At 37.6% G+C, this 27,612-nt stretch overlaps 3 protein-coding genes across 3 annotated transcripts in view; 2 read left to right on the top strand and 1 right to left on the bottom strand.

The window, feature by feature from the left end:
- LOC136842555 (ribosome assembly protein METTL17, mitochondrial) overlaps positions 1-19,491 on the bottom strand; it is a 192,322-nt gene extending 172,831 nt beyond the window's left edge. The window contains exon 1 of the mRNA XM_067110013.1: positions 19,059-19,491. The gene's annotated coding sequence lies outside the window, so the exon portion shown is untranslated. The remainder of the gene's footprint in view (positions 1-19,058) is intronic.
- Positions 275-16,559, top strand: LOC136842551 (esterase E4-like). The gene is made up of 12 exons (XM_067109990.1): positions 275-917; positions 4,202-4,346; positions 4,870-5,066; positions 6,702-6,845; positions 7,221-7,406; positions 8,701-8,891; positions 9,993-10,158; positions 10,644-10,831; positions 11,818-11,897; positions 12,235-12,462; positions 13,751-13,883; positions 14,330-16,559. Exons 1-12 carry the CDS (start codon positions 629-631, stop codon positions 14,594-14,596), a joined length of 2,214 nt encoding a protein of 737 aa, XP_066966091.1. The 5' UTR covers positions 275-628; the 3' UTR covers positions 14,597-16,559.
- A 2,716-nt stretch (positions 19,492-22,207) lies between the features above and the next one.
- Positions 22,208-27,612, top strand: part of LOC136842550 (juvenile hormone esterase-like) — a 47,315-nt gene continuing 41,910 nt past the window's right edge. Inside the window, exon 1 of the mRNA XM_067109988.1 lies at positions 22,208-22,252. The gene's annotated coding sequence lies outside the window, so the exon portion shown is untranslated. The remainder of the gene's footprint in view (positions 22,253-27,612) is intronic.

Raw genomic sequence — 27,612 nt, 5'->3', positions numbered from 1 at the left:
TATAATATATGCATATATATATAATATAAATATATGCGTGTGTATGTATGTACATGTGTACGTGTATGAGCTCCCGTAAATACATGAGGTTTCCATTAATATTTCTCTGTATTATCCTTAAACTGTTGAATAAGAGCATTGACACGCATCAATTGACGTCATCAGCCATTTATTTTCTATTAGTCTGCTTTCCATACAGGTAAAAAGGGCTACTAATATATGGACCGGTAACTGTGAGAGCAGGGCTGCCTCATGCTTATGGAATGATGACGTCTCAGTTCCTGCAGTTCGATGGCGTCTGGCGTTGTGCGATATTTCATTTGCTCTTCTCGGAGGCTTTCGCCACTTGTATTTCCTCCCTCTCGAAAAGAAGGACGCGGTGCAACTCTTTCTATCGAGCAGAGGTGCAACTTGATAGGCGACATTTGCTGGAAGTTATCCGAGACTTAGAGACTTGACGTCTTTCTATTTTGACTTTCTCATTTTTGTCTCGAGCAGAAAGTTATAAAGTTGTGGTTGCTAGTATAAATTAATTAACAGCGTTGCAAACAAGAAAGTTTCCGAACTGTACTTTTGTGGAAAAGCAAAGGACAAGATAATCGAGGAATTAATTAAAGGTTTAAAAAAAATGAATGGAAGAAATCCAAAATTAAAACCGACCCCGAGAGCAGACAGGAACCATGAGCTTCTGAAAGTGACTATTTTTGGTTTCCTAATGCTCTCTTCAGTGCAAGGAATAACGAGTCAGTGTTGCGACGGACGGTTTAAAGAGGATGTCAGCTCAAGAGGAAACCGCTCCTCGCCCGTCGCAACCGTCTTGGAAGTTTTCGTTGGCGACCCAAGGGGAACAGTACATGAGCAGAGGTTATCGGAATCCTTACCAAATACCGGTCGTCAGTCAAGGATTATGAACAAAGGTTTGTTTGGTTTATAGGCACTCTCATACACACACGCACACATATATATGAATTTTTATCACAACACCGGAACATTTTTCCATATTCACAAGCATTAAACTACAAATATTGTTCAATATCCAATTCGCTCTACCTCGGATATATTAGCGAAGTGGAATTATAATTCATAAGTGTTTCGTCGCAACCAGCTCAGACTTCGCTGGACTAGTACTCTGTTTATATAATCTTTTTTATTATACATCTGTTTCCCAATCGGAGTGGGTGGCATCAGGTTTGTCTGAAGTCTTTAGGAGCTAGGTTACTAGTTCATTGGCCTTTTCTAGACTCTCAGCTGCCGCTAGGGCACATTCACAGATGGCGGAAGGTGGGTGCGACCCACAGACTATACTATACACACACACACACATATAACGTGAGTTTACCGGCCCAAGCCTAGATAAAAGGTGTGAGATTCAAAAGTGAATGAAGCAATAAAGCACTGTTCCAAATTGGAGAAGACCCGTTTCCAAAGGAAAGAAGTTGAGATAATTCCATATTGATCAGTGCAGAGTTTACTATCATCACTGTAGATGCGGAATTGGTATAATGCTGGTGTTACGCACTTCCAAAGAGAAAAACTGTATTCTAGAAGGAAGGAAGATGAACAATTCAGTGCCTAGAGTAGTGCGAACAAAAGTGGCCACCTTACTGATAAGAGAAAGCGAGATTTCAAGTCAAAGCGATATTAACGGCTATGGCAAGTTGCTTTCATTCCGGTCCTTTCAAGTAGGAAAGGTAAAGGAGTAATGATGTCATTTCAAATTCGGTAATACACAATTAATATAAAGTCAGTATAACTTAACACGCGGAAAAGAATAAACAACATAAAATCGGAAGAGATGGTTTCAGACAACTTTAATAAATTCATTAACGTAATCTCAGGTGGCATTAAGAGTTTATAAGTAAAATGTTAGTAGAAGACAGAGATAACATTTCATTATCACGGAGAAGAATATTGAAGATTTATTTAAGCCAGAAAGCGAAGCGAAAGAAGCCTGTGTTTTAGTACCGCTGGAGGTGACTGTATTATGGGATGCATTTTTCGCAATGTTCCCGAGCGAAAGTTAAGTTATAAAGGGAAATAAATGAATGTCTTGAAGACATTCAAGAGAGAGAAAATAAATTAGAGTCATCAAGGAAAAGGAGGCAAAGTATGAATGAGAGAACAGAGCCATTAGGAATGCTAAAGGAAGTTAGAAAGTGAAAAGGCTTACGCCGTCAGCTGAAAGATAACAATGAACTGACAAAAATACATGCATAAATTTTGGACAACACAGATTCATGCCTGACTCTGAAATGGGCATTAATAATAACAAGTTTAGATTAAAAGATAATTCATAGATAGTCTGTAGAAGGGAAAGCTGTATTCCAGTAACATAGAAAAGTAGGTAACAAATAAATCATACCACGCATACACTTTTGCCGAGATGAAAACCAAACAAAAGGTGTTGTTTAAAAGATCAAAATTTTTTAGAAAGCTTTTGCTGGACATGCCCAAAAAAAAAAATTCTTATTATCTATGAACTGCAAAAAAAAACTGAATTGGTTATTAATAGTTTAACAGTGTTCGGAATGCTATGCACATCCTTCATGCACACGTGAACGTAATTTTTAAAATGACATGTACACAACAAATTTGTCATTTGTTTACCGTAGCGTTTGTACGTATATACTTGCTTATGCATCAATTTATTGTTCTCGAAAAGAAATTATAAGCGATAAATTTTGAACCTAGGTTTAATAGTACATATGATTTAATGTAAACGTCCATAAGAAATTGAAATGAAGGAAAATCTATATGAGTTACAACTATCCGTTTAGCTTGACGTGTAGGGTTACACAAAACTATGAAAATTCATAATATGCAGAATTGTGTCCTTTAATATGGCTATGTTATATCTAGTAACAAAGAAAAATAATTTAAAATTCTATACTGTTCTTTGAAAATATACTAATCAGACCTGCAAGAGAGCCTGTCACTTCGCCTCCCACGAGAATCCCAGGCGTGCCCGCCATCCACATGGGAGGACTTCCACCTGGGCCTTCTTACCAGGTATCCCTTGGGAACCTGCAAGGGCTAGAGACCCACCTAGCGACATGTCTTCCTAGGAAGCCTTGGACCTCATCTCTGTAGGGATGCTTTTATGGCCTGGTAGGAGACCTGCCTACATCCTGATAAGGCAGCCCTGGAGGAGGGCCCCTCTTGCAAGGGTGCCCTATCTTCCCCTAAGAAGCCATTACAGGGGATGATGACTGGAGACTGTCCTCAAGCGATGCTTTCCTAGTAAGTCTTGGCCCCCACACCTAAGGTGAGGCACACTTCTGGTAAGGCTTCCCAGCCTGGCAGGAGCCTTGCCTTCCTCCATGGAACTAAACCCTGGATCAGAACCTCCCTACTGGGAGTGCTCTGGTTTCTTCTGGGAGGTATCCCTGGGGAAAGGCATGAGACACTTCTGAACGGATGTCTTTTCTACAAAGCCTTGACCCACACCCTTGTTATGAGTCCTTCTTCTAGGGATACTTCCTGGCCTGGTAGGGGAACTGCCACCCTTAGGAGGGTAACCATGGAGGAGGACCCCCTGCCTGCCAAGGTGGCCTGGTTCCCTTTGGGAATGCACATCTGTGGGAGGGGCTTTAGTCCCTCTTCAACAGATGATATCCCCGAAAAGGCTTGGTTTCCACTCCTTTGGCGAGGTCCTCCTAAATGGAAGGGAGCTCCAGATAAGGCCTTCCTTGTTGGGGTGCCCTGGCTTCCTCTGGGTAGGTATTGTTAGGGAAAGGGCTTAGGGGAAGAACTAAAGACCCTCCTCAGGGGGCCCTTCCCTTGGAAATTTTGGCCCTAACTCCTGTAGTGAAGACCTCCTCTGGGAATGCTTTCTGGCCTGCCAGGAGTCCTCCTAGGGTGCCCTGGCTCCAACTTGGAAGACACCTAGGAAGGTTCCTTTCCTAGGAAGCCCTGGCCCTCACCCTAAGGTGAGGCCTATTTCTGGGTATGCTTCCTATCCTGTTCAATTTTAATTTTCCTTATTTCTTAAAATCATTATTTCACACATCCCAGCAAATTTGCCATCTTGTCACCAAACACTAAAATATTACCCATAAACATCAGCTATTCTCTATTTTTTACTCCAACTTACCCCCATGCATTCTACTCTACCCCTAACTTTCTTCATCACTCCATCCTCATGCATATTTATAAATTAATTTACTAATATAGGAATTAATTTCTTAATCATTTATTTTAGGTCCCTCATTACCTTTAGAGGAGCGTGCAGCGGAGTTCCAACTGGTGGAGCTTGCAACTCGATTGGGCATTATTGTAGGCACTGCTGAGCCCAGTGAACAGCCAACTGTACCTCCTTCTACTGGGAGACCATTCTTTGCGTTTAGGTAAATAAGCTGGCATTACGAAATTTCACCTCCCTTTTGAGCCAATACTTTACTCTCTTCTTTTCGAAGGTGTTTAAAGAATAAATAATATTTTGCAAGTTATATTAAACTTTTTTTTATATATGCCGATTTTCTGTAGAATTACACACATCTCTGTACATGGTAAGAATAAAAATGTTCGATAGGGCCACTTTGTTGCCAGATATTTGCTGCAATCTATGGCTTACAGAAAACAAAAAAACAGATTTTATGTACAGTTGAAAGCTCATAATAGCATTTCAAAAGCTTTGGTCCTCTTAACATAGCTTGTATTTGCTTCATACATTTAGAATTGCCTTTACTACTCAAGTGTTATTTTTAGATATGAAAATTTTTGTCTGCATTCAAAAGTAGCCCAACAATGAATATTTATAAAATAATGTCTATTTTGTATCTAAGTCAGCAATTCATTTGTTCTACTGTGTTTGATATATCTGGACATATAACTCGTTCTGTTTTTGCTAGACTTATTTTCATATTCTAGAGGAATCCCATATGCCTTGCCACCAGTTGGTCGACTAAGATGGCGTGAACCTGAAGACCTAGACGGACCTTGGCCAGGAGGCAGATTGGATGCTACTCAGTTTAAATCGTTCTGCCCTCAGTATGACTATGATTCTAACAAGGTTGTAGGTCAAGAGGATTGCCTCTACTTGAATGTTTACACCCCTGTTAATCCCGGTAACTTGATTTTTTTTTCTCTGAAAACCTTTTAGAATATGTTTGTGGTACTGATAATGCTGTTACTATCTAAACATGTCATTTATGTTGATGCGATAACTAAAGTCAAACCATTTTATGAGCGGACTCCAAGACCATTTCCAGCGCTGCCAATTCTCCTTAATCCGGCTGCCTTCGCTTCACTAAGAGAAGGGAAGAAAGATGACAAACTTGGCGATCTGGCAAACTTCCTGCCACTTCTTCACTTGGGTCAGATCACTGAGACCCTTAGTCAAATCGTATAAAATGGGTCGAGATAATCTTCCGTATTCATTGTCTCGCACAGCAAGCTTCCGTAAACACCATGGAGAGTTCCCACGCCGTGTCCTTCGTCCTGAAGAACGCGAAATGGCATACAATGTGTACCAGTTTTTAAATGGGAAAAGAAAATGGAATTTCAAAGTTTGGCATCAATCAAGCAGTCAAACGTGCCGCAGATACAACGAAGATATCAAAAACGACTTTGCATCAGATTGGTAAGGAAGCTAAAGAAACGGAAGAAGAATTTGGAGATCTGGTTTTTAGGGAAAAGAAAAGGAAAAGATCAAAATCCGTAACAAATGTGGACGATTTCGATCGATGCGTTATACGGCGAACTGTATTGGCTTTTTATGCAAGGAAAGAAATTCCGATGATAGACAAAGTTTTACAACAAGTGAAGGAAAATATTGGGTTTGGTGGCTGCAAGGAATCATTTCGTAAAGTGCAGCATGAAATTAAAGGATTATATACTTTGACCATTCAAATCTGCTTTAACGAGGGATTTAAACTACCCTTTCTCTTTATCATAGTCTGCCCATAGATTAAAGAGGTCAAAGTAGGTGTGGATTAAAATGGTTAGAAGGATCTGGCAACGTCGCAAATGGGCTCGGAGTCCGCTCATAAATTGGTTATAGTAACATGATATTAATTATAAATTTTGTGAAAAGATCTGATGTTCGTAGGTATGAAAGTCACTTTTCTTGTAACAATGGTAATGCTGATTAAGAGATGGAATTAAAAGACATCATAAACACATTTGTTATTCTAAATGGGTAGCTTCAGAATTAACATGCTAAGGAAGTTCAGTTCTGATGAAAAAACATGGACATGATTGCTGTTGCAATATCATGGTATAATGTAAGTCAATCTGTATCGAATCTTACCTTATCAAGACTCTTAATGAGAAGTCCTTTTGGCTTTAAAAAGAATTTCTCGCTCAGCGCCCAAACCACTGGTTTTTTTTCTAGGGTTCAACACAATGAGATTTTTTTTCTCCCACCAGCATTCTTCTCCGGGACATAAATATTCATTTATATCTAGGTGGAATAATGTTTAATGATGTACAGAATTTGCAGCTAATGCATCGCGTAGGATTTTATGCGTATGTCATATGTTACATAATGTCGAGTTCCATGAGCAACATATCGAAGTGAATTAGCTACCTTGACTGATCTCCAGGCCCTTTAGGTTATATATGCAGGCAATAATACTTTAGTTATTTTAGCTTGCTTCTGTGATAATAGCCCTTGGTTTCCTAATTTAAAAACCTTCATTTAATCAGATGCATAATATACACTGCTAATAAATATGATGAGAGCCAATACATTTTTGCAGCCCGGGGAAGCACAAAACTGCCGGTTCTTTTCTTTTTGCATGGAGGAAACTATCTAAGAGGAACATCCGCTTCACTTGGACCCCGGAAGTTGATGAGGGAGAATGTGGTTTTGATTACTGCTAATTTCAGGATTGGTATACTAGGTAAGAGTCAAATGACTATTGTTAGATTCATTGAAGCCTTTAACACTCTCAGTGCCAAGTGGGCTAAATGACAATGCCAATTAGACATAAAAAATATGTCAACAGTCTAAAAGTAGTTTTCGGTTCGCGAATTGATCCAGGAATATTTATGAATTATTTCAAAAATTCCAGTGAGCAGGAGAATGATCCACGCTTTTTGAGGAGGGTTTTGCTTCGATAAAAAAAAAATAAATAAATAAATGAAATAAAAAAATAAGTACAAGAATTCCCTTGAATATCAGTCTTTGGGAAAATTGGTATTTTCTCTTATGATTTTCAGTTGAACAGATTTCTGTATCCTTAATTGGAATTCTAGATAACCGGCATTTCCTCCAGGATTCCTGAGTACAAGGAGTCAATACCTGGCTGGGAATTACGGACTTCTTGATCAACTCTCAGCACTCCGCTGGGTGCAGAAAAACATCGCACAATTTGGCGGAGACCCGACGAGAGTGACCTTAGGGGGGTTCTCCTCCGGTGCTTCTGCCGTCCATCTTCATATGATGTCACCGCTGTCTAAAGGTAGGGTTGGTGATACGGTGGCCGGTAATAAAGTCACAGGAAAAAGTCTCAATTCTGGCTAGGAAAAAAAGACAGGATTTAGGCCACGGTGACCGGCAATAAAGTCACATGGAAAAATTCACAATATTCCTTGGGGGTCATTATCCTTATGATATTTACAGTCTTTTGTTTATGTTTTTACGGCAATCTCCAACGGGCTTGTACTAAACACGCCGCAAAGGTGGATACATACCAGGTTAAAAACAAAATTCTCAACAGCATTGTACTAAACACTCCGCAAAGGTGGATACATACCGGGTTAAAACCTTTGGGGGTCACTATACAGGAAAGATTAATGTGACTTTTTTTCCAGTGGCTTTTTTTCTGTGACTTTTTTATCTGTGACTTTCTAGCTTTTCGGACATGAAAGCGCTATAGAATATTAAATGTTTGCAAAATACTACCCTAAGTAAATCATGGCTGTAGGTATTTGGACAGATCGTACTGATTTGCAATGATTTTGTCCTGTTTCTTGTTCTTTGTGTAATAGGAGTTAAAATTTATTCTTTTACGAACTTTTTGCCTTCGTTTCTTTCGGAAAAATGAATATAAAGACTATTATTCGAAGAACTTAAGTTGTGTTTGATACTGAAAACTGTATGAAATGAGCAGTAGGATTTGGAAAGGGTTTTAAGTATATGAGGGCTACTTCAGCTTTTCAACAAACTATTATTATGGGACTGGAGAAACAACTGGGGGAGGAAAAATTTTCTATTAATTCTAAGAGTCCTAACAGGTTTTAAAAGAAAATCCCATTAAATAATCAAGAATAAATGTCATCATACTGTTCGTATGACTAATACTTTTATAATAATAATAATTAATACTTTGAAGCCCCATTTCCCCTTAAAATATAACTTAAACGCACATTTAGAAGAATAAGCAAGGATGAATAACATGATTGTAACAGGTTACATCAAGTATTAGTCACGGATATCTGAGAATCATTTGAGCGAAAAGGCAATTTATGCTACAAGGAAAATACTGCAAGCATGTCGTGCACAGAAATAAGGGAAATGAATGAAATGTACTGTGCATATCAGCCCACTGTTCGACGTCTAAGGTTAGGAGATGCAACCTTGAACAAGTGTCCATCATGTTACGTTTCTGGCAACATAAGTGATTTAGGTATTTCTAAAGGCAAACGAAACAGATAAGTGTCCTAGTATGATATTCTCTTTCGTTTGGAATTGCCCTTACATTAACTGCTATGGGAAAATGGGTAACCAGAAAGCTTAATTGGCTTTCTTTTCAGGATTATTTCACAGTGCTATCATGATGAGTGGAGCTGGCAACTGCGTGTGGTCCGTATCAAAATGGCCGGAAGAAGGTGCGTACGATGTGGGCCGCCACTTAGGTTGCTCTACCTGGTCTTCATGGTACCTAAGGGAATGCCTAATGGACAAGTCGCCAGCAGAACTCATACAAGCACAAGCAGAGCTGCATGTAATTTTGAATAGTAATGTTTTACTTTTAAGTAAGGACATGCCGTAGAGTCATATGTCAGTATTGCAAAAAGGTCTCAGCCAGATATGTTACTGTCTGGCAACAATACACCAATTTGGAGTGTCCGTAGCGTGTAAAAGGAGTTGAAGATCCTCTAATAGACTCCTGTTAAAATTTCTTTCCCCTAAAGGCCAGTGCTGAGTGTTTACTAGTAGTAGTTACAGTAACCTTCTTTCTATGGTTCTATAAATTTTCACAGTATAAATATGTAATTTGAGGAAATTGTTCAATTTCCGATTCTTTGCGAATCTTTCATTATCGCATTGTACGATTGCTCAAAGCTATAAAGACAGGAGTGAATCAAGAATGTAGAAACTTTCGTAGTAATCAGTGAAAACTATTTTATCAAGAATCGTTATCTTTTTACAATGACGGTAAATTTTACATCAGCATATGAATATTTTCTAACGTCATCACCAAAACTTAACTTGGTCGGGAGAGGAGCCAGGTATCGCCAAAAGTGAAGGTTTCTACATCTCCTGCACTGAATAATTATCCTTTTTCTCGGAGCACCCCTTCACCCTCCACTTGGGCAGCCCATTGACTTACTGCCTTTAAACTTTACTATGAACAGAGGTGGAGCTGGACCTCCTCACTGCTTCAAGGATTATGTTCTTTCTGCATTTTTAATTATTTTTTTTATTTTCTAGGAATAATGAACTTTTGTTAATTACAATTAACCATTTGGGTCCTTACTTAGGCTTTTCATAACTGCAGTATTCCTGTGATGGACAGAAAACTCCACCTTGTTTCTTTTATATGCTGGAATGTCAGTCATTATCTGCATCTCACGTACTATTGGTGTCATCAACACTGCCATTTGTAACTTTCAGACTGCTGGAATTTCGTCAGTGTTTCCAATGATTCCTTAAGCTTTTCCCCTTGTTTGTTTTATTCACCGGTTCATCAGTGACTAACTTTTTCATCCCATGTGTTATGAAGCAGACGTTGTTTAACGCTATGTCATTTTCTGCAAAGCATGAAGTTACCGGGATTCTCATTTCATTTCTTAAGCAAAGTAACAGAGAAAAACACTTTCAGAAATTTGTGTTGTGGCCCATGCTGTTTAGACCTTCCATTGACGGTGGCTTAAGAGAACATCCTTTCTTGCCTCATTCCATGGACATCCTGATGTCACGCCCTCCATCAAATCCGGTTCCTGTAATCATCGGAGGAGTTCCTGACGAAGGGATTCTCTTTGCTCTGAGTAAGTCAATCACAAGAATAAATTTTTTTTATTGGTAGTATTTTCTAAAATGTTAGTTTTCTAAACAATAACGAGCACATTATCACTGGAAGTGTAATGAATTACAGTCATATCGTAATCTGAGCAGCTTTCCGTTGAACAAAACTAATCAGTAAGGACAAACGAGCCAAAATGAAAAATGGTTGATTTTGTTGGATATTAATAAACAAATTAGTTTTTATAGTAATATTTTGTTATTTGGTTGCTCAAACTACTCTTCGTATGGAGACACGAAACCAGAAACTACAATAACGGCATTCCAAGAGGCGAAGATTTGCATTAAGTAAAGGTACTTGAATTACAATCAACAGGAAAGCGGTATTCGTGATGTGATTTAACCAGAGAGAAAGAGAGGATGGGAAAGGCGGGGATGGTGGCGGGTAAGAATTTATTTCTGTGAATCCCTATCCAGGAAACTGTCTTCATAGCCCATTTGTCTTTTGCAGCAGCCATTCTGTTCTCAAAAAATGCCGGGAGTGCCAGTCAAATTTACGAAAATGGTGCTGTCTACACAATGGGAAGCCTTTGGCCAAACGATACCATATCGAGGGACGTCATCCAAGACATCGTTTCCTTTTATTATTCAGAGCAGGCTAAGGAAAACATGGATGTGTTGGTTCACGAAATGAGTGAGGTAAACTCCTCTGGCTGTTTTAAGTTCTGACTTTAACGTCTTGGGAGCTGAAATTGGTTCTTCTGCTTTATAAACAATGAATATATATTACTTTATTATTTATATGTTAACATTTATTGTTTCATGAATCTTACGTAGTCTTAATGGTATTTCAGTTAAGATGATAAGCCTTTCAAGGCAGCCTATTAATAATGAAAATATTAACTGAATGGAAACTCGGAGCGCTTTACAGTGTTTTATGTGTGTGTATGAGCCTCATATCTGCATACATCATGTGATCTACATACATTTTTTTTAAATGTCTATTTAAAATTGAATTATGGATGATATTGGACCTTTTCTCGAAATCTTATATGAACAATTATGTGCATTCCTATTAAGTCTCGAAAAAAGGCACTTTCGGTGAGGAATTGTAAACTAAAATTTAGAGAAAAATGACCAAAAATTATTTAGTTGTTTTCAGTTGATTTCTTGGTGCCAATGACTCCTCGTTTCTAAATCAATGTTGTTCTCAAAGTGTGGCGAAGGCTAGTAATTAGGTATTAGAAAAGACGGCGGGACTTAAAATTTTTGCCTTGGTTTAGAGCAGAATGTTATAAAGCTTAGGAATGGAATATAGACTTTAGGCCAAACGCCAAGCACTGGGGCCTTTGAGGTCATTCAGCGCTGGGAAGGAAATTGAGAGTAGGCAGGTTTGAAAGATGTAACAGGAGGAAAACTCCACAGTTACACTATTAAACAATCGTTAGGAGAGGGTGGATAGCAAGATGGAAGAAACAATATGAATGGAGGTACAGTAAAAGGAATGAAAGGGTTTGCAGCTAGGGGCCGAAGGGACGCTGCAAAGAACCTTTAGTAATGCCTACAGGGCACCGCGTGAGGTGCACTGACGGCACTAACCCCCTATACGGGGTTATAATGCTTAGGGCGCATTCGGTACAAATTCTACGATTTCCGTGTCAACATTCTTATTTCCTGAATTTCAGGCCTTCAGCGATCTTTTCTTTACCTCGTGCATCTGGGATGCCGCGGAATATTTCGCTTCTTCGAGAGCACCAGTTTTCACGTAAGTTTTGAGAAGTTACTGCAATTGGGCATTTAGTTATACCGCAAAAAATAAAAGACATGCACATCTTTCCTCAACATGAAACTGCACACAACGGCAGTGGGCAATGATTCTAGTATTTTAGTATGAAAAAACTAGTATGCTGCTCATAAACCTGCATGTGTTTTGATTCTCGATCCCTGAACATCTTACTGTCTATTTGAGTTTAACGTATTCTTCCTTTTTAAACTTGACAATACTTGGTTATAGGAAATTAGACTGATAAATCAAGTCTTGCTAAATTTTCCATTTTTCCTAATATCTGTCAGAATTTAAGTAGTACAGTATATCATTGCAGTTACCTGATGACGCACCGTCGGCCAACGTCTCCCTCCTATTCCGGAACATTATACCTTTTGGCCGAGTCTGTAGGTTTAAACTCCAGAGATTTATACAAAGGCATTTCGCATGGAGATGACCTGGCTCTCATTTTCTCCTTGCCCTTTGACCTGGCAAAGCCCGGGCCAGATGACCAACAGATCTCATCGATAATGACTTTCATCTGGGCCACATTTACACATACAGGGTAGGCTTTAATTTCCAAGTGTATGACAAGCACGATCGTAAAGAGTTGGTAACTAAAGCAGTGTAAAATATAGTCCTATAGGATTTCTTTTTATGGGTTAAGATAATAATTTTGCATATCGATTAGAATCTCTGGAAAACTTAATGGAACGAACCTTTTATTGTGTACATTCAAGATATATTATAGATATGGGTAATTTTACATCGTAAGTGATAAAAATTTAGGAAATAGAGGAATTTTTAAGATGTTTTATATGGAAGTCCCATCAGAGAGCCAAAATTGCCTAATATAACTTCTGTACCATTGCTGTTATTGTTATCTATATTATATCATTTGCTTATTTGTAAGGGTGACCATTACACTTGGTGGTATATGCAGTATCTTTCTCCTTGAGTTTCACAAATCTGATTTGGTGTCAAAATAAGAAACCCACTCCTGAAGCCAACCAGCGTCATCTGTCAGTATGATAAAACCATTAATAACTCAAGACCAAACATTCCAAGAACCTGGCGGGTTTCTAGTACTAATTATCAATGTTATAGACCAAACCCAATGGGAAATTAATTTGTAAAGCGAGCTTCCAAAGAACAGAATGCACAAGTGGACTAAATTGAAAGCGAATAGAATGACAAATAAATAAAAGGAAATAAAGATACACCAACAGACAGACAAATATACACATACATACGTAATCAGCAACGTAAGTACCAAAATGGAAGAAAGTACACATTGCTTTTAAGAAACTGTACAGCCTCTTTAAACTCTTGAGCATCTGTATTAATAATCTTGTCGTTATCATTAAAGCAAAGAAGAGATTCCATATTCTATTGTAACTTGGATATTACGCTTCCCTGTCTTTTAGTCTGTTTCCTTATTGTTCATATGAATTTTGCTCTACTAGAGGAATGTTCATTATTATTATGTTTGAAACTTCACGCTACGTGTTATTGTAATCTTGCAGATTTACTATCTTCTAAGAACAGGTTCTTGGAGGTATAGCATTCATCCCTCCCATTTTTCCTTAATTCAGATAATCTCATTTTTCGTTGAAATTATAGTACTAAACATGACTTCTAGTTCCCCCCCCCTTGGCTTTGGTGGATTCAAATGTATATTTTTCACAGAATTACGTATACTGTAGTCTATCGAAGAAGCTGCTGCCTGCATTATGCTATCATGTGGTAGATTAGCGTGCGTGAGTCTTGAAACATTTGATATCTAAATCTATCTTTAACCATAATTTGATAAACTTCTCTGATACATGTCTGTTACTGTTACTCTTTTGTAGAGCTCCTCAGGGAGGAAACGGCGCTGCAAACGCTGGACTTCCTCCGTGGACTCCTTTGGTTGCTGGTGACCCTTTGAATTACTTCTTATTGTCCTTCACTCCAGGAATGTCCGCGCGCCCCTTCAGAAATAAAGTGAGACCATCTTTTTCTCATTCGCACTCAGTAGACTTTTGTTTAGTTAGAAAACATTCCCTGATGGCAAGAAAGAGTAGTGATCGGGTAGTGTTAGTCTAAACTTAAAAGCGTTTTAAAATAGTTTCTTTTTCAAAATTGCCTCTAATAATTTGTAAAGAATTTTAAGCTCAACAGAAGACTCCATGTATTTATTTCTGATGTACACGCATTTTATTATCTTTTGACAATAATTAAACGTTTACAGCCTTACAGAATTTAACAGACAGCGAAATAATTTTTAAATTTTGGGGGGATTAGTTTAATGGACTGCTCATTACAAATAGGATATTATCCACTTTTTATTATTAGTACTGTTACCTTTATTGTTTCCAGCGATAGTATTAAAAGATGTATAATCTATATTTCATTAGCAAATATTAAATGCGATTTTCTCTTCATCACAGGAACGTAATTTCTGGAGTCAAACCCTCGTTCATATCGACAGGACGCGGAGAGCAGCTTACAGTTATTCGGTAGCAACCTGGATCTTACTGACCCTCTGCCTATTGCTCTTGTTGGTCATCCTGCTGGTGGGTATATGCGTTTGGAAGGCCCGGAGGAAAAACAAGTATCCTGGAGGATCTCTCACACTCAGGAGAAGGATTACACGGAATCCTTCGGATTCTTCCCGAGAAATGAACGCAAACTTCTCTGCTTCCCCAAGATTTTGAAATATGAGATCCATTGCTCTAGCTCCGATACGGCTGACATTCTAGTTGTTTTACTTGAGATTATTTTCCCCTCATCTCTATCTTTACCTTCAGATAATTTTCTTCGATAACAGATTCCTTTAAAAAATTCCCAAGTCAAACTGCGTTTTCCCATCATCTGAGAAAATAACACTGTTTACTCTGTACATGGGGTACAATTATTTTTTCTCACTCCCTTTTTTCCTTATTTGACTTCTGGTCCCCACGTACAAGTCCCCAGAGTTATCTCCAATGGCATTTTCATATTGTCAGTTTTACCTCGCCTTTGTCTTTGTAAGACGTAACAATAATTATTATGTACAAGACATTGTACATTTTTCTCTAAAAAATACTACTTTAATATGGGCCTGACTAGTGAGGAAGAGGTGCTCCTGCAGTAATCACTTACAATCTTCTTCTTCTTCTTCTTCTTCTTCTTCTTTTAACGTGCTTTTTTCCCATTTTTGTATGGGGTAAGCACGATGCCTTCTTTTGAAGGACTTTTGATTTGTTTTCCTTTTATTGCAGCCATTTTACAGTAAATAGAGCAGATACAAGTTGTTCCTATGGTAGAGCGAAGTTAAAATCAAGCATCAGTGCAAAGTTTCCTTTATATTTATTGCATACTGTCACTCCTTCTTCTTCTTTTTCCCACTTCTATGCGGGGTCAATGTTTCTGACAGCTTTTCGCCATCTGGCTCAGTCAAACACATTGTCCTCTGAAACTGATGTCTCTCAGGTCTTCTTTTACAACGTCCATCCACCTTCGGTTCGGTCTTCCTCTTGCTCTCCCACCAGGCACCTCCATCTGCATCACTCACATATGTCTCACCCCTTCTCATCACATGGCCATACCACTGCAGTCTTCTTTCCTGGGCCGTCTTTGATAGTTCTACGACTTTAGTAGTTCCTCTTATTCTTTTATTCTTGATCCTACCAATTTTTGTCACTGAAAATCAAAATGAATTACGATCAGAACGACGAGGGTTTGATCTTGTCCTGCATCTTAGTCGGTATGATCTTCTAGTTTACGTAAGACTGAATCCTTCCTCGCTCTGCTGGTAATCCACTTTGCATAACAAGTAACGGAAAGAGTTACAGAAATGCAAAAAACAAATGCGCTTCTATTAATAATTCATCTGTTTATGGCAGAATATTTGAACTGGGAATTATCTGAATGCCTGCATGCAAGAATCTAATAGCTTGTTATGAATTCCATGGGAAATCATATATTCCAGATTATACTAATACTGGGATCTTGATCCTTCAGCAGTCCTTATCCACAGCCATGTACAATGGTGATTATGCCTTGCCTCTTTCCATGGAAGGATAGATTATGTACCCGATACTTTTTTTAAATAATAAAATGACCCTGTAAGTCGCCCAAGCTGTCTCATTTTCTTTTCTCCTTTTTATTTCCGATCTCTAAATAAACAGGGATGTGAGGAAAAACAAAGAAATAATTTAAATAAAGCATTCAAACGGAATGATGCAGAGAATATCTCGTCACAAGGATAAGATGAACACTTGACAAAGAAATCAACAACTTTTTGGAAGTTAGCTCACTGGTTAAAATGTGGCGAGAATATAATAGGTAAAGGACAAAAAAAAAAAAAAAAAAAAATCCCCGGAATGAATTTTGTTGCATCCGTCGTCATTCAATGCAAGATGTAAGAGGATAAGGTGAGTTACCGCGCAGGCTGCTGTGAGGATGACTGTGCTCAGTAACATCACATGGCTAGCTTGGGTGCTGAGCGTTTATACGACTAATTGGCGCCTCTTTGAGTTCACAGCATTGTTTTTGTTAATATTATAATTATATTTCTTCATAACTTACATATAAAATACCAACTGAACACTGAAAATGGAAACCAAAAGAAAAGGCACTTAAGAAAATAATGCAGACTATTTATATTTCATTTAACACTCCCTTAATACTGCCTTAATTCGATCAATGTTTATCAAAAATTATTGAACTATTTTTTTTTATTTTCTTATTACCTTTACTTTGCAATGTTTGTTTCCTTTTGAGGTTTAATATTTTCATTCTAAAATAAATTCTGCATCTAAAAAATAATTAATTATATCCTTCGGGACATCAAAATTTTTGTCATTGAAAATATGGAGAAGACTGGATACTGCCGTGACTCCCGGCTCCAACGTTTCTCCATGGGAAGTTTTGAATAACTCTTCCACATGTTGCAAATCTTTTTGAAATTGTACAGAAGGTCTACATAATATTTTTCTCTTTACATACGAGATCCAATCCTCGCTTGTTCCATCTGTAACAGCCGAACCTAAAAATGGATACTTATTCCTGAAATTATGTTCTACGAAGCCTCCCAAATAAATTAAAGACTCATTTTCTATCACACATTAAATTTCCTATGACATCTTCCTCATTCTCAATCTCATCTAATTTAAGTATACCTTAGTTTAACAGACCACTGAGCTGATTAACAGCTCTCCTAGGGCTGGCCCGAAGGATTAGACTTATTTTACGTGGCTGAGAACCAATTGGTTACCTAGCAACGGGACCTACAGCTTATTGTGGAATCCGAACCACATTATACCGAGAAATTAATTTCTATCACCAGAAATAAATTCCTCTAATTCTTCATTGGGCGGCCGGAGAATCGAACGCGGGCCTAGGAGAGTCCTAACCGAGTACGATATGAGGAACTCTCGGTTACAGGTAGGAGACGTATCATGATGTATGCAGAAAGACTATAATATATATATATATATATATATATATATATATATATATATATATATATATATATATATATATATATATATATAATTTATATAGTGTATTTTATCATTATGGTAAAAACTGCAAAATGCCTTTACATGTGAATGAAAAAAAAAACGAGTAAATTTCACTCTTTATATATATATATATATATATATATATATATATATATATATATATATATATATATATATATATATATATATGTATGTATATATATACATATATATATGTATGTATATATATATATATATATATATATATATATATATATATATATATATATATATATATATATATATATATATATATATATATATAATTGTAATAGCAACAATGCCCTCTTCAACTCTAGAATTCTTCGCGCTTCTTTGGATATGTTTGTCACTACAAAGCCTTAAGATCCAAGTGCAAGAAACATGAAGATATTGTGAAGTCTGGTAGCGGGAAACGAAGCCGGGACCCATAATCACAACGGAGTCACGTTGCCGCCCTGACAAAGAGCAGGATTCATTTCCCCCTACCAGACATCATAACATCTTCATATTTCTTGCGCTTGGATCTTAAGTAAGTATACCTTAGTTTTACCAGACCACTGAGCTGATTAACAGCTCTCCTAGGGCTGGCCCGAAGGATTAGACTTATTTTACGTGGCTAAGAACCAATTGGTTACTTAGCAACGGGACCTACAGCTTATTGTGGAATCCGAACCACATTATAGCGAGAAATGAATTTCTATCACCAGAAATACATTCCTCTAACTCTTCGCTTTGTAGTGACAAGCGTATCCAAAAAAGCACGAAGAATTCAAGAAGTTAAAAGGGCATTGTGGCTATTGCAATTACATATGTATCTGGTTAAAAAGCGACCTGTAGATATACTACACACACATTATATATATATATATATATATATATATATATATATATATATATATATATATATATATATATACAACTATCATTTTCATCTTCCTAACCCCCTGATAAAAGTAGGTCTATTCATATGCAAGACAAAATCTCTCTCGTAATTTTCCCTTTCTTTTACCGAACAAAGTACTGGCTGTTTCATACACATGAAAACAATTCTAATGAAATGTTGCCTTCTCGCTTTCGTGTTGACTAGCATTTTCTCTTTGCAGTTATTCTTAACAAACATAGGTCTAGGCCTAATTACAATTTTGTCAATCTCAACCAGTGAACATGGTTTATTTGCATTAGGAATCGAATGGAATATATTACATACTGTATATGCTCTTTAATTGCTAGAATTATCCTTAAAAAATCTATGGTTCATTTAGTTATGCAAAATGCTCTCCTCTCGGCCTCTCTTTCTATCTCTCCCTAAAATAACTGTCCCCTTCCTTTACCCGACAAAGAATAGGCCCATTTCATGCACATGAAAACAATTTCAATAAAATGTTCGCGTCTCTCTTATCTCTCGTGTTGACTAGTATATCCCCTTGCAGTTAGTCTTAACTACACATACAGTAGGTCTAGGCCTAATTTCAATCTGATCACTCTTAACCCGTTAAATATGGTTTACTTGCATTAAGAATCGAACAGAAGATGCATTTAAGCACTTTAGTTGACAGACGTATTCATATAAGCCTATAGTTAATATATTTATCCACAATATCAAACGTAACAGGTGGACTAAACCAAACTTGAGTCTAATGTTAAATACCTGAATCAACAGTGGCATATCATGCAGAGACAAATGTTGGTTCGGTATGGCATCATCCTTCAATTTTCTTGCATTTGCAGGGCAACAGTTAAGCAATTCATGCCTGAGGTTTCTTGTATAGTCGCTTTGTTGAAAATGAACCGAACACGCTCTTGCGTTTTTGGTGTTTATACGGTCACTTCAGATGTTCACCCACTTCCAACACATTTCGGGATCTTTAGGGAAACGGTAAAAGCTAACCTTTTCACTTCCAACGTTGTCCCTTTCTGTGTTACAGCATCCATAAATAGCACATATCACCATGGTAATAACGTACAAAATCCCGAAAACCTCAAGATTTTTCATAAATTCGTGAAAACTCCCGCCCATCTCTCACCACATGCATGGGGAAGAAGGTACTGGCTGGATTGCCCAGGCTGGCTGCCGCAGTGGTGCCACATTTCCACACCACTGGCTTCACGCTCTCTTAAATTTTAAATTCATTCAACCATCGGTAAAACCTAACGTATATAAAATGATATATGTTTTCCTTCACAGTCTAAAGATCACTTCCCGTAAACTTCCCTTATCAAGTTAATCACAATAACTTTTTACGTTTATTAAAACAATTTAAATAGATTTAAGTTACCTTAATTAGATGGACACCTAAAATTGTCGCTCTTTTGTCGTCTGCGTTGATGTGCCAGTCAAGACATCGCTGGATTGACTTCCGCTGCTCCATGATTCGACGTAAACAACCATTCTTTGATGGCTCTTTATACAGTCATTACTATATAAACGTAACTATATAAATATGCAAATGACCGAGAATATAGGTCAATGAATCATGTAAGAAAATAATATATCTGGCCTCAATGTACCCCTAAAAAGAATGTGGAAATTTTTTCCACAGTTGGTGTGGCAGATCATAAAATGAGGCTCCTCTTCTGCACACGGTCATCATGCGCATCAAAACTTCCACGCCGGAGGCCACATCTCCAAGTTTCGGCAAAACTAGCGGCTAACGATGAGAGCAAAATGTGACGTCACACGAGGGAAAGTTGAAAGATCGACCTCTGCGTAACTCACCCTGTCTTCTTACATCTTGATTCAATGTACATTTCAGTTAGACCTCCGGAAGAGATGCGGAATGTTTAGAATTTCATAATAGTTACTTGGAGTCGTCTGGCTTTTTAAGTGTTTATTGTTGTTCGGTGTTATGTGCCTATGTTATTTTAAAGTTAATAAAATGTTGATATAATGGCAGAATGTACGTATTCCGAACATTTACACTCTACAGTTTTAACTCCTTTAATGCGAGATACGGAAGAAGACAGACCTTAATGGTAAAGCCAAACCTATAAGATTTTCAGCACTCTGAGAACAAAGAAAAAAGTAATTAAATGACAACTGAATTTTATTTTGATATATATATATATATATATATATATATATATATATATATATATATATATATATATATATATATATATATAAAATAAAATAAAGAGGAGGTAACGGACAAAAACAAAATTTCAGCATTTATACCAAAAGAATTGTCCTATACTTATGAATCACTACCGTTTCAGCTGCTTCGATTAAAAACCAAAACTGTTCTTATCCTCTTCGTTATCTAGTTTTATATGCAAGAACGCTTGCTTAATGTCCTTTAACAAGATGATGTTATCTATCCTAAAATAGAGGGACAATTTCACGAGTTCGAGTCGTTTCGGCCGTAAATCATTTAGGCCGTAAGCACATTTACGTGCAAAATGGGCGCCGTGTTTAGTACCAGCCCCTAGGGGATGTAGGTAAAACATAAAATAATGTCCGTAAATACCATAAGCATAACGGAAATACGATAAACACAACGTCTTACGTTGTTTTGGATGTTACGGCCTAAATGACTAACGGTCGAAACGACCAGGACCGAATTTCAGTTACCGATAAAATTGATGTCCATAAATCTAATTTCATTCAAAGAATGTTTTTGCGTGGTAATCTTTGGGAGAGAGATATGAAAACAATAGGCGTCTCTAAGCACACTTCCCTCTGACAGTCCATTGTTAACTTGGCTTATTATTCTTGCACATGAACAGATTCTACAGCAAAGTTCTCGACATCGGTGTTCTCTGAGAGAGTATAGCCTCGTTGACACGGGGCAAGTTTAGCAGCCGCTAATGCTAGCTACAAGTTAACTTACCCGGCAAGTAAGTGTTGACACTAGGATAGTTTGGTGGGAAAGTACTTGCAGCCAGTAGCCATCAAGATGTCCAGTGACATGGATGTAGCAATTGATGCTGCAGTTGTTGTTTTGGCAAAGGAATGAGAAATAATTGTGAATAACAAAAGGAAGGAAAAACGTACAATATGGGTGAGGAAGTGGCTTCAGAGGAGAGAAAGTTTAGGAGGCTCCAGTACACTACTTAATGAATTAGCTACTGCAGATCCTACAGAATATAAAAGACATATGCGCATGGATGTGCAGACGTTTGAGGAACAGCTACATTTGGTGGAGCCTCACATATCTACAAAGGAAACACCGATGAGAAACGCCGTCCCAGCAAGGATTAAAATTGAAATAATCTTGCGTTATTTGGCAAGTGGGGATAGTCTTGCATCACTTGCATACTTCTTCAGGGTGTCGCCTCCACTATTTCAAAGTTTTTGCTTAAGTTCTTGTCTATAAAAATTTTAATAATCTTAATTGTCTTTATTAAAAATTCAACGTTGGGAACATGAAGGCCTTCCTTCATCAAAACTTCGACTAACATATTCATTGCCATGTCACGCTTGTTTCTGTTTATGTAATCAATGTGCCTTATATCCCGCAGGCATTCATATCCCTCATAAATTCCCAAAAAGGTGGAAATTTCATTTGGACTCCACTTCTCGCACATGCTTGTGTTCGGGGAAGGTGATGACAACTGTCCAACAAAGCGGCATCTTGGCGTAATGGCGTTGACACGTGGACAGTTGTGGCTGCTAGTTGGTCACGTGACCGGCAAGTAGCGAGTAAAGTAGCCGGGACATCAGCTTCACTTGCCACTATCCTGGACTATCCCAGCAAGTGGCAAGCTTACTAACTTTTCGTTGACATTGGGCAAGTAGAGGGGTGGTTCACAGGTCGCTAGTATTAGCGCCTGCTAAACTAGCCCCGTGTCAACGAGGCTTATCCCAAGACAACAACGTTAGTAGACCACCAGTGTTCGGTAGTGATGGGCGATACGATTACTTTAATTTCGATACGATACCAAGTATTTTTAAAATCAGTATCGGTAGTATCGAGTACCGATACCAAGTACTGTAATCTCAGTATCGGTTGTTATGAGTACTTTTACTGAAACCGTTTTTATAGCTCAATTGGCATATATATATATATATATATATATATATATATATATATATATATATATATATATATATATATATATATATATATATATATATTTATATATAAATATATGTATATATATATATATATATATATATATATATATATATACAGAGAGAAAGAGATTTAGACATTATTATACTACTATTTATGCTATATTTGAATAGGGTAGGGAATATATAGTGAGAGGTTGTAATGAATCATGCATACTATCTTGTATTTGTTTAATAAACTGACTTCTTTCCTTTGTATAAAATAAAAGAACTTCATGCTTAATTCTTGCAATCTTAATACCAAAGGGTGTCAAACATTTGTATTATATCTATTCAACTTCCCTCTCTACAGGCTAGCCAGCAATAGCGAGCTATTTTTCAGTAGTAAAATGATGTCCGGCTTCACCGGATTACAAAAGGACGAGCTCGCTATCCTGCAGATGGGAAATGAATGGACAAAGTCCGAATCCTTTGATACCCTATTATACCATGATGAAAAGTGCAATATGCATACCATAATGAATATTATACAAATTCCACAGGGTACTCTCCTCCTTGAATTGCAACTGAAATATTTTTTCCTGTTTCAAAATAAAATTAGAAATTTGATGAAAGCTTGTCCTTTGCCCTGTAGGCCCAGTTTGGAGGGGGTTGCTTTTTATAATGCAATCTAGGTGTGTGTGTGTGTTGGGTCTTTGGGTGTTGTATGTAGTTTATGTATTTGCATCATATATTATGGCATGTGTATATGCATATTTATTATTTATTGTGTGTGTGTACACCCAGACGTGAAAGTCCCAACCTTCCATTATCCTTTGTTATTAAATTGTAAGAAGACCAAACAGACAATTCCTCCACCCCAACTAAACTGTGGTTTGTGGATGTAGTAAGCAGGAACCATAGAGGCTTGGAGACTATAAAAGTCTGGGTGTAGGCTACTTGAACCAAAATTACTTCTTCAGATAACTATTTAGAAATAGCACCATGTTTACATTCTTTGGTTTGATTCTGGCACGCCTATCAAGAATAAGCTGTCCTGCTTGTGAAAACAGGCGTTCAGAGGGAACTGAAGTAGCCACTATGCCGAGATATTTCTTGGCTAATCTACTGGACACTTTTAGACACTCTTCCTGCTTTTCCACCAAGCAAGAGGATCTGTTTCTCGATTGAGCAATTGCTCCTCACTGTACAACCTCATTTCGACATGAGCATCAGCCATTGAAGAGCGTTCCTCTTTATTTCTCTCACATGCCTGATCAAACATTGACCATATTCCTCTGTCTTTCTGTGTAGGGGCTGCTAATGGACCTGGTTCCTGCACTTGCAAGGTTCCTTGAGTTGTCCTGATACTTTGAAACTCCCGGATGATCTTCTCCTTAGTTATCCTGGCATTTTCAGAATTCTTAAATGGGAGGGACTTAAATCTTGGGTCTAGATATGTACTGGCTGCAATGGGATAGTTTTGTTCTATGTTCAAGAAGCGTGTCCTACAAGACTGTGTTAGATGACTCGCTAATTCGTTTCCATTCTTTGCTAGGTCAGCAGAAGTACTTAGAAGCAGTGTTGCCAGTGGGATAACTTTTGATATGGATACATACTTCTGAGCTGATATTTCCCGCGTCACTTCTTCAAATGGTTGAAGAGCAGTCATGCCATCCTTAAAGCTTTTCTAAGTCATCTTCATCCAGGCACATTGTTGGTTTTCCTAGAAAGCAAAGGGCTGTTGTGACTGCCTGAGTCTGCTCCAATATTCTCTGTATCATGTAAAATACAGAATTCCAACGAGTCACCACAGAATTGATAAGTTTGTGTTCAGGGACATTTAGTTGTTGCTGAATTTCTTTTAGTTTGTCCATAGCCTTGGTGCTGTGATGAAAAAGGAAACAATGGTACTGCACTTCTGTATAATTGGTCCTAATGACTGGCTGGAGTTCAGTGAATCTTGAACTACCAGATTCAGTAAATGAGCAAAACATGGTATTTGCTTGAAACCTGATTCACGAACCCCTGCTACCATGTTAGCTCCATTGTCCGTGACAATAGCTTGCACTTTGTCAGAAATATCCCACTCTTCCATTTCTGCCATAAGTTTTTGAGATATTGCATGAGCTGTGTTCCCCTGGAAAGTGCAACGTACTTAGTGTGTAAGATCTCAACTCCCAGTTATTGTTTATATAATGGCAAGTTAGGGACATGTAAGCCTCCCCTGCCCTGGAAGTCCATAAATCTGTTGTTAAGGACATAACTCGATCAGTGACCTCTGCTAAACAAGACTTAACATCTGCTTGTGCCTTTTCAAACAACCTAGGAAGATCAGTCCGTAATAGGGACCTTCTACTTGGTATATTATAGCGTGAGTCCAACTCTCCAACCAATTCACGAAAACCTTCATCTTCGACAATGGAGAATGGCTGAAGATCAACAGCAACCATCTTCATCAGCTTCCTTGTAATAGCCTTGGCTCTGGGATGTTCATCTGAAATAAAGATTTATGTGGAGTCAGTTAATGCTTGGTAATGGCATCAGCCATAACAAGTTGATGTAGGCCTACAATATAGGCCCTATATTTTGTCTTACCATATGACTGACAATACTATATGTGTCTTGTGTTCATATTATTAAGTGTGTTCATATTATTAAGTGAGATGGTATATGGCATTAGGCCTACAGCCTAATAACCATATGGGCATAGACTTCACAATCTCTTAGGCGAATTTTTATTTTACATACCTGGATATTTGCCAACTTTTGTGAAACTATCGTATAATGTAGGCTGTCTGCTTGTAGAGGTAGAGGTAGAGGCAGTAGCTTTCTCCTTTCCCTTATCCTCTATCGCTGCTGACTCCACGGGATGTTTTTCTTCAAGTGTTTGAACATATTACTTGTGTTCCCACTATGCTGGATAGCCTCTCCACATATTTGACACGTTACTTTGGAGGGGTCATCTTGGCCATCATCATCAAAATGCAACCACACCGCACTACGTTTTCTTGGCATAATGGTAACGGTAACTTAAAACTGTAAGGTGTCAACCCGGCAGCAGCAAGAACTAACAGTTTGACACTGATGAGTGACGATTGACAAATGATGATTCGGGCAACGGGTAGGCTTACTTGTACTGTTCATGATCACGTCAGCACTCAGCTCAAACTCCCCCTCCCACCCCCCAGTCCTTAATATCCCTACCCTTACCAGGTACACATGCACACATTAAATTTTAGTAAAAAAAAAAAAAAAAAAAAAAAAGACATACTGGGACGACATTATTCTCCTTAAACGATATATAGTTAGCAATAACATTGCCTAAGTGTTCCAGTACTCGAAATACTCGATACCAGGCATTTTGTATCGATACTTTCGATACAGAGGTGGTATCGGAAATATCGATACTTTGGTATCGATACGCCCACCACTAGTGTTCGGCACTGACACACATAACTAACGCAATGGTGAGTCAAACAACTACTGCTTGTTTATGATTCGTTCTTAAAACATCGACGAAAGTGTTTCAGTTAGAGGAAGAGTGGCATTTAATAATGGAGGATAAACTTAATCGACAGATATCCATAGTAAAGTTCAACAAAGAGTCGGAAACTCGGTGTGTTGAGGGAGGAAGGTGGAGGTAACAAGGGTGAGGGAATAGATAGTGTGGAAATCTGGCAGTGTTGTTTGCAAATTTTTTTTTTTAACCAGGTAAGGCCTATGCAAGCCTCAGGGACTCTGCGGAGATACTAAGGCCAGACATGTGAAAGTTCACAAGAGATCGCCTTTATAGGTCTCAGCCACTAAAATATTTCTTTGTTACGATATTCTAGTTTATATGTGATTTTATATATATATATATATATATATATATATATATATATATATATATATATATATATATATATAATTGTCTACATGTATTTATATATTTATAGTATATATATAGTATATAATTGTATGTATTTATATATTTATATGCCTCAATGTATGTATGTATATATATATATATATATATATATATATATATATATATATATATATATATATATATATGCCATGACCGGAACACCAAAAAGTGAAATGTAGCACCTTTTATGTTTTTCACCATCTGCAATTCCTGGCAAGAACCTTTGAGATTTTTACCATTACAACTGGTTCATATCTTGAAGAATATGTTCACCTTCAGGCATCAGCTGTGAGAAGCTTGTAAAATAACCCATATTAAGGTTAGGAAATCTTAAGGAGTAATGAAGACCTGGTACAACCAGGCTGACTGTGTCTTAGGCGGAGGCCGGTGATAAAATGACAGGAAAAAGTCACAGGAAAAACAACACAATTTTGCCTAGGAAAAAAGTCACAGGAAAAAAAATCACAGTAATTTATGGTGGCTGGTAATTGTTGGGTTAGGTTAAGTTAGTTAGGTTATGTTATAGGTACGGTTCGGTTGGGTTAGAGTAGGTTATAGGTTAAGTTTGGTTGGGTTATAGGTTAGGTTAGGCTAGGTTATAGGTTAGGTTAGCTTAGGTTAGGTTAGGTTAGGTAATAGGTTATAGCTTAGGTTAGGTTAGGTTAGGTTAGGTTTAGTTGGGTTAGTTTAGGTTAGGTTACTTTTTCCTGTGAATTTATTACCAGCCACCATGAATTACTGACTTTTTTCCTGTGACTTTTTTTCTGTGACTTTTTTTACTTGGATTCTTTTAGGCACCTGACTTCCATATAGGAGATGATGTGCTTTTTTTCTTGTATGTGCCTGGAAGCCATCTTTAATCCAAGTGTCACTTATGTGAACCTGGTACCTGAATAAGGGGTACCATTTTTTCAGACATTGCTCCCCCCTAAGGGCTTTGCCTGGGGCAACACAGCAGCAACAGACTACTTTTTCACATGATTTTCAGTCACATAACTATATATGTATATACACATGTATATATAGATATTATATATTCATATATATAGATATATATGTATATATATATATTGTACCATAAGAAGAACCTTGGGATCCCATCTATCTCAAGACCTAATCACCTCGTCTTTGGTTCATCCCATCACCAAACTTCGCTGAAATCTGTCAACAAAGTTTTCAGAAACTTTGTAGAGAGACAGACGAGCAGATAGGCATAAAAGTATTGTGAATGCATGACAGGAATCTAATAAAAACCTTCCATGTGATGCTTTCCATTTATCTGATATTGCTTGTCAC

The sequence above is a fragment of the Macrobrachium rosenbergii genome, chromosome 10 (genome assembly GCF_040412425.1).
Source record: "Macrobrachium rosenbergii isolate ZJJX-2024 chromosome 10, ASM4041242v1, whole genome shotgun sequence".
In the NCBI taxonomy this organism is placed as follows: Eukaryota; Metazoa; Arthropoda; class Malacostraca; order Decapoda; family Palaemonidae; genus Macrobrachium; species Macrobrachium rosenbergii.
This window is presented reverse-complemented; position numbering and strand designations above follow the sequence as displayed.